Source organism: Daucus carota, chromosome 3, assembly GCF_001625215.2.
Source record: "Daucus carota subsp. sativus chromosome 3, DH1 v3.0, whole genome shotgun sequence".
NCBI classification, from domain to species: domain Eukaryota; kingdom Viridiplantae; phylum Streptophyta; class Magnoliopsida; order Apiales; family Apiaceae; genus Daucus; species Daucus carota.
Genome location: NC_030383.2, coordinates 13,196,743 through 13,205,451, shown reverse-complemented (window position 1 = coordinate 13,205,451; position 8,709 = coordinate 13,196,743). Strand labels below are relative to the sequence as shown.

General features: G+C 33.9%; 2 protein-coding genes across 2 annotated transcripts; both read right to left on the bottom strand.

Moving 5' to 3' along the window:
* Window positions 1-2,864: 2,864 nt before the first annotated feature.
* On the bottom strand, window positions 2,865-4,892 carry LOC135151380 (uncharacterized). Its single transcript, XM_064089802.1, has 3 exons — window positions 4,610-4,892; window positions 4,307-4,506; window positions 2,865-4,253 (listed from the first exon to the last, which is right to left on the bottom strand). Exons 1-3 carry the CDS (start codon window positions 4,890-4,892, stop codon window positions 2,865-2,867), a joined length of 1,872 nt encoding a protein of 623 aa, XP_063945872.1.
* Window positions 4,893-6,140, bottom strand: LOC108212267 (uncharacterized). Its single transcript, XM_017383994.2, has 2 exons — window positions 5,929-6,140; window positions 4,893-5,652 (listed from the first exon to the last, which is right to left on the bottom strand). The coding sequence occupies exons 1-2, from the start codon at window positions 6,138-6,140 to the stop codon at window positions 4,893-4,895; spliced, it is 972 nt and encodes a 323-aa protein (XP_017239483.2).
* Between the last annotated feature and the right edge of the window lie 2,569 nt (window positions 6,141-8,709).

Below are 8,709 nucleotides of genomic sequence, written 5' to 3'. Positions count from 1 at the left end.
AAGACAATCTTCGTTTGTCTTACCGAAGGAAAAAGGATGTCAGCAAGACAATGTAAATCGTCCTACCGAATACATGTTGTTACAGCAAGACAAAGTCAAGTGGATGCTTTTAGACAATTAAATTGTCTGGCCGAATGTAACAAGCTTGCCAAGACAATTTAAATTGTCCTACCGAAGGAATGGATTGTCTTACTGCTGTGATTTATGCTTGCAAGACAATTGTAATTGTCTTCCCTTGCTTATGGTTTGTCTCGCCCTTGATAGATTGTCTTTTCTACTTGTAATTGTCTTATCTTTCCTTTGTCTTACAAGTACAAAGCTTTGCCTATATATATGGCTTAGTTTCTTCAATTCTAAGTGTTCATCACTTTGTAAATCAAAGCATTTGTAAAGCTTTCAAGTTGTTCGTAACTTGCTTGATCGTTATATCCACAGTTTTCTGTGCTTTGATAACCCGGTTGTTTTAATCACTAAATCTAGAATATACCCTGTCGAATTTATTCTACGAACTTTAGTGGACATTAAAACTGAACCATATTGATTATATAACGACTTAAAACATTGTTATATTAATTAATTATAATTTGATTAACAAGTTACATTCAATCAGATTCACTTCCGCGATAATTTGGTATCGATTGTATTCAACCCCCCCTTCTACAATCGTATCTGGACCTAACAAGTGCATATATGTGGGTGTATTAAAAGAAGATATACTTACATCGTCATCCAATAGTATCATGTTATAACCTTTGAAGTCACCAGTCGTACTGTTGATACTTTTCCAGAGGCGAGTCAAGCGAACTTTGATTTTCCAATCAGTTTTGTTGGCTGCCAACATGCTAATGCAATCAAATCTTGTTGATTCCATGAATACAGAATAAAGTGTGAGAGTATAGTGCTGAAACGTGTAATTCTGGAGGGTGTTAAAGGTTATGTGGAGGTTTGGTCTGTTTATATAGTTGTAGTATTGCAATTAACATATTCTAAAAGGAATCTGTAATAGGTGGTTACCTTTTTAGATTAGAATTGAAATTAGTTGGTGTATTAATATATATAGATTTGAATTAGATGGTTCACCTTTCTGGAATAGAATTCAGCTATGGAACTAAAATTCTACTTGTTTTAGGTATGTGTCAATAATTAATTAAATTAACAATTATATTAGCGATAGGAATTTGAATGCACAAGTATTAGAGGAAATTATACATGTGTTAAATAAATGCTTTAACTTTTTTGAATAGGATTTAAATTAATGTGATGTCAGGTATTTAGCCATGTCAATGACAGAGCAACATAACCGGCTGGGTGTGGGAATTTCAGGATATTTATCATGTATCAACTATCAAGTATTTAGTTTCTAACTTTAAATAGGCTATATCCGGTATACAAGGAGTCAAAGACGATTAAGACATCACTGTTGATTGTGTTTGTATATATTAAGAGAATAGTGTTATAGGAACAATGTGCATGAGTAAGGTGTTACGAACAATGTGTATGATGCTATATGTTGAAGTGATTTCAAAGCATACCTTCCCATTCAGCAAACTGTAGATTAACCTTGTAAGTATATTAATGGAGAAGTTATAGGTTATGATTTCCTAGATGGAATATACGTCATTTCTAGCTAGTTCTATCCTGTAGAAGATACATAAATGTACATTATACAAAGAGCTTCAGAGATATAGAATTATGTTATTAGCTAAAAGTGGTTAAAAGCCAACCTGTAGAACATACGGCAGAACTGGTTTGGAATAACCATTTGATGGGAGACTAAGATGAGCTAAATGGTGTTAATCTAATAAACCAAATAAACAAAATATAGATTTTTATTGAATGAGAGGACGTCCAGAAATTCCACCAAAATATAGATTAGGATTTGCAAAGTCAATGCATACCAGACACTGAGTATATGGGGTGGAGATGAAAGGCTGATGGATGTCAATTACCTCGTTTCAATACATCTCAGGTTTTAGAAGAAAGAATATAACCTGAAAAGTTTGCCAAACAGCCATAGCAAGATTATCCCAATTTGACAAAGAAAAAAGTAATTTCTCAATTGTCTAGAGCAATAAATCAAATGATCTTGAAGAATTGAGGATCCTTTTCCTGATTGACTATTTTTTTTGTTAACAAAACAAATTATAATAGTGAACCAGTGAGTTACTTTTAATTGATTACGATATGACCAAAACTTTCCATGAGAAAGGTTATTAAAATTTCAGTGGATCTACCCAGTACACAATATAGAAGCGTACATTATAAAAAGATCTTCAGAGATATAGAACTTTGTTATTATTAGATAAAACTGGTTAAAAATCCAACCTGGAGATAATTTGACACAAAACATGAGCGACAGTCTGTTTGCGTGGTCCAGCATTAATATTTGATCCCCCAGATTCCCTTCTTAGTGAGTTTGTTAAGTTAAAAGCAATCCTCGAAGATTTTATTATAAAGGCAGCAGATGTTGGAGAGAGTTGTAGCTTCAGACAAATGCTATCAGTACTATTAGAGAGTATCAGATAAGCATTGGCATTGAAATATTTTTTTTGTCAGATATGCTACTAATGTTACAGACCAACGTGAGGTTCCGTCTGGTATAAATTAGCATCCTTGTGATATATTGCAGATTCTGCGACAGTTTGATCAATAATAAGAAAAAATCCTTAGCTAAATATATGTCCTGTGAATGTAAAATACAGAGTAAAATTCAGATAGAATCAATTTTCTTCTAAATAAAAACCTGTTACATCAAGGAGATTTGGTATACCAGTGTAGATGTGTGTGTTATAACAAATATATAGAGATGTGGAAAAATAAAATAACAAGTATATCTATAAGATCTGATAAGTCATACACGCAAATCAGATTTTTGGCAAGTTGTAGAAAACTTCTTCATAAACTATATTTTTTGTGGTTTTTTCCTGCTTTCCATTCCCATCTTCTAGTAAGATATGCAAACCGGTCGGAGAAGTTACTCGTGAGACAGCAACGTAGACTTGACCATGACCAAAAGCAGGGCTTGGAAGATAGAGTCCAACTTTCTCCATCCACTGCCCTTGGCTTTTATTGATTGTCATTGCAAAACAAATTTGAAATGGATATTGTTTTCTCTTAAAATTTACTGGCCATTTTGAGTTGGTCTCGCATCGTGTGGTGGAAAATCTTGGGATAATATGGGTAGTTCCCGCATGGCTTCCTGTTATTATCTCGCATTCAACTGTCCACCTGAGTAGTCTTTTAACAATCATTCGTGTGCTGTTGCACAATCCAAGAACATGATTAACATTTCTCGTTAACATGACAACAACACCGATTTTCAATCTGAGTTCATGCTTTGGGAATCCTGGCATGTCGATTGAATTTAGAAATTCTTCAGGAAAAGCTGAATGTTGTGCATCCTCATTCACTGGCCCTTCATCAATAGTATTAACACTTAAATAGACATGTTCCTCTCCAGGTATACGCTCCAAGACATGACTCTTAATTTCATCTACTATTTTGTTGGTTGGAGAAAGAATTGCTCTGTCCTTGAGATATTGATGTTCTTTATAATTTAATTCTATGTCAGGATATACAACCTGAACAATATTTGATAAAGGATTTCCGGTGTGTGGTATGATAAACTGGTCAGGAATTAGAATTTCAGGATCTCTATTCGGGTCATCTTCACTAACAAAGGAATTTTCACCATCACCAACATCTAATATCCATTTATTGAATGAATCAATAACGTTATTAAGATCATCAGAGTTACCTGTATGCAACCTCATATTCTGCTTTAGTGTGAAGACCGTGATTGAATCCCAGAGATATGACCTGTTAATGCAAGCAGAAACAATATCTTGTCTATCTCCTTTCTCAACAACAGGTAATATTTGTCCAAAGCCTCCGCCAAATGCTACAGTAATTCCACCGAAAGGCTTCAATCTGTTTTCCGATGAGACACAACCCATTATATCTCTTAAAGAGCGATCGACGGCTTCAAATGCATATTTTTTAACCATCGGGGCCTCGTCCCAAATTATGAGATCCGTATTTTGCAACAGCTCAGATATATCTGTACCCATTTTTATTCCACAACTTGACTGATCATCTACGTCTAGTGGTATCCTAAATCTTGAATGGGCCGTGCGTCCACCTGGCAATAGTACCGCTGCAATGCCGGACGATGCGACAGGCAACGCAATCTCTCTTTCTGTCCTTAGTCTTGCAATGATTGTCCGCCACAGGAAGGTTTTACCACACCCCCACTGCCATACACAAAAAATACTTGTCCCTTCTTATTGTAGACAGATTCAATTACAGCATTGTAAATAGCCATCTGATCTGCATTAAGATTTGAATGCAAGTTTTTGTGCTCCACTGTCATGGCAGGTATATCATAGTTTCTTTCTTCTGCAATGAGAGTGTTTGAAATGCCACACAAATACTGATCAGGTGGAAATGGCATATCTGGATAGTTTCGTAAAGATTTTCCTATACAATTGAAGTTCCTTTCAAGGTCTGCAGGGAAAAAGGTAGAATATAAAAGATGAGTATCAGATTGTAAAATATATTGTGGTAGGTAGAGATTTTGATGATGCATAATATAGTTAAAGAAAGTAACCTGCCAACGCCCACCATTGTATTTCATCTTCTGGTAGTAATAGCTCACTATCTTTTAGCACATGTCGACGCATCCAAATTATGTCATCGGTAAAGTCATTGATATGATCGTACCATAACTTTGATGGTTGACTAACCTCAGAGTTGACCAATATATGTACAAATAATAGACGCAGTTGTGACGCTGTAGCATGATGAGAATTCTCCTTGATTGCTTCATGCCACTCCATATCATTTTCAAGGAGTCCTAAAGCATTGCAAGCATCTTTAGATGTGTCATACATCTAGCCGTTGACAGTTCGAAGTTCTGTAAAAGAAGTTGCCCCTTTGAATCTAGTAAGAATCATTCTCAAGTAGAAAGAATCTCCGAAAGTGACATATGTTGAATGCAACCTGCCAACAACATAACCTTGTTTTCTTGGGGTCCATTGGCAACCTTGAGCATCCCATACAAATGAGAGGGGGAACTCTTGATAGGTTAGGTTTCTGGCCCATGGATATGTTTTGTTTGCTTCAAACCATGCTTGTAATTTACTATGGCGGAATGTAGCACAACGTGCAACATTTGACAAAGAGTCATTATCCTTGAAAGTAACAGTTTGCATATCCTCTAAGTGGACGGGAAGTCTTTCAACAGATGGAGTCCTATGGTGTACACTGAATCCATAAATTCGCCAAACTGCTTCTGCAGCACATACATAACGACCATCCAAAAATTGCTTAATCTCATCAACTGGTGTTGTTTTTATGGGGACGGTATTGGACTGAGCAATATCTATAGTTTTGTTTTCTTTTGCTTTGACCAATAACATAGTAGCTCTATCATGACCTTTCATGCAGTATTTAAATAGGTATTTGATACTCCTTGAGTGATTGCATACTTCGACATTTATATGACACAGAAACTTTACCAATAGGTCTCTGTTATATTGGAAGACCCACCGATTGTCGAGCTCTACATTATTCCTTCTGACTGTGTGGTTTGTTTTGCGCCGTCTATACACTGGATATCCATTTTCATCAAATGATGTTTCTTGAGAGTACCTTATAAATTATTAAAATGTAGAAGGTTATATAAGTAACACGCGGACAATGTATGGTGTAAGTGAACACTTTCATGCGAATGAAGTTAATGTTGCTTAGTAAATGAATAAAATTGTTTGGCTCGAGTATAATGTCATGTCTAATATTTTTGAACTAAGTAAAATCATGCAGCTTGACATTTTGATCATATTATTTGTCTATGAGAACATAAACTTTAGTTGTTCAAATGAATAATAGTCTTCAACAGCAAAAAAATTATGAGCTTAAAATGATTACCTTTTTTGGTAATGGCGTGTGCAAGCATTGCGTTCCAAATCCATGCAGGGAGATAACATATTTAGTTTACCACACGGTCCATGTATCATAAATTTTTGCACAGCATCGTATCCATGAGGATCTTGTTGTTTGTATGGAATCTCAGCTGAAATTATTTGATCTACTTGTTGAATTGTCTTTGGTTTATCATCCGGATGGAGCCAAATTACCATGTTCGCATGAGGCAATCCCCGTTTCTGGAATTCTATGACATGTAGTGCTGAAACACAACAGTACAAATAGTTAATGGCAAAAATACAGTAGGGTCAGTTGCAAGGGATTTGTAGTATTAAGAATAATGGTGATGATCTATTTAATTTAGACTTACTTGTTATTAGGATTAATATAATATAATAATATATTATATTATATATTATATCATAATATATTATATGAAAAATATATTATAATATAATATAATATTATATTATATTTTATCAATATTATATTATATTATAATATATATATATATATAATATAATATCATATCATATAATATAATATATATATATATTATATAACATAACATAATATTATATTTTATTAATATTATATTATATTATATTATATTATAATATAAGTAAATGTATTATAATATAGAATATATGTATATATATATATATATAAGTAAATGTATTTTTTTACTTCCTGATTAGTCATGTAGAATACATAATGTACAATTCCAAGTGTTTATATTATAATTATAAATAAATACCTCCAATACAGCGTCCAAAAAAGTTTTCCTTCTTTATGACATGAATAAGTTGATCCACTTCAACTTAAAGACTCGAGCAACTACATCAGGGGCATCATCTGCAGTCAAGCCAGGAGTGTACTGAAGCATGTCTTTAATTTCTGGCCATTTAATATTAGCTGTCATAGTTAAAAATATGTCGGGATGTCCAATAGCACGACATATTGCAAGAGCATCAAGAAAGTTTTGGTTCATGTAACGCCTTGAACCTGTAAATGATGCTGGTAAAATATAAGACTTGCCGCAAGAAGTTGGATCATCATCACCTTTTCTTACATGATCACGAATGTTTTTATACATATCGGCCCTCACCGTTGTTTGATGAGTTTTATACCAGTAAAGACGTGTTTGCTCGATAATAGAAAATGCATCAACAATATATTGTTGGTATAGACGTCTTCCATATTGTAGTGTCATCCCTGTATGAAATTTGCAAGTTTGTAATGTCATGAATTAATAAAATAAGTCACCTTTGATTTGAGAGGTAGACTTGTACAATATACTAAAAAGCATATATTGATATTTTAGACATTTATACAGTATATTATTGCATATATCTTATAAGAAAATGAGGAAAAATACCTTCACTTGGTCTTATATGTAACTGGTAAGAGTAATATTCCTTCAAAGTGACATTTTCTCTTTTCTTGCCAGTATTTGAAGCTATGCGTATGTATCTTATACTTGTATGAAATCCATCCTCGGCTCGTGGGAATAAAATTGGATATTGAAGTGCCATAAAAAGAGGGTGTATGAAACTTATTCTTTCTAGGCCACCATGTTTAAGATGGAGAATTACATCTCTATCACCAATATTAGGATCATTTTCACCGACAATGAATACAGCAATCTCTGAAGACAGAGTAATATGATTTGGACGTCCAGACGCAGAACTGGATTCTTTAAGAAGGATCTTAAGTTCCGGCGGTTCTCCCTCTTTAAAACGGTCCCTTGCTTGTCGAAATTTTTTGGCTAAAAGACTCACCTCATCAAACATATTTATTAGGTTCTATACAATTTCTGGCTTTGGACGATCCTTAACATCCTTAAACTTATTGGTTTGAATGGCACTAATTCTATTGTTAACTTCATTGTCAGTGTCATAAAAGTACAGCTGACAAAATCTTGGTGTTTGACCTTCAGTTGGCATCAAAGTTCCCATTTGGTGATGATTCTGACCACCTTGTCGATAACAGAATGGACCTCCACCATGAACATTTATAAGCTTATCCACTTTACCCCCCAATGATGAATAAGAGAACATGGAATTATAAACTTTAATACGATCGTGGAAGTGTTTCCATTTGGAGCCTCCAAATAGTAGTTGACCAAGGTAAGGAGGAGGCTGTCTTACTTCAGGCAATTTAATCTGTCCATCTGCACAACATATTGAGAATGTAGGAATAGAGGAAGAAAAAGAAGATTTGTTATTTCTTTCCTCTTTCCACATTATTGAATGACAGCACATACATTTGTATCGTGGAGGACCTAAACTCAAGTACTCGGTCGGAAAATCTGAAAAAAAAATTATGCCAATATGCAATAATTAGAATGCATATGCCTGGCAAAATTCACACTTGTACTTGGGCATAACTAAACTGAGATATTGACTTCTGACACCTAAATAACATAATTACGATGATATCAAATGTGGATGAACATAATAATGCTAATGACTTCTAATAAATGAGAATGTACATACTTATCAATTTACTATTTTAAAATTAGTACCTTGGGTTGCCACTGTTGTTACAGTATTATTATCGGTTGAATCTTCAATATTGCTCAAATTATCATCATTATCACTGTCAACAATATAACCTGCATGACCATCAAAAAGGAAATTTATAAAGGCAGTGCATATATTAATGTAATGTGTATGCTTATGAAATTCTATGACATTTTTAGCTAAGTAACAGTAATTATATATTATTTATGAGAAAATGTTAGGTATATATGTTGTGCATATCAACTAAAACATAATGAGT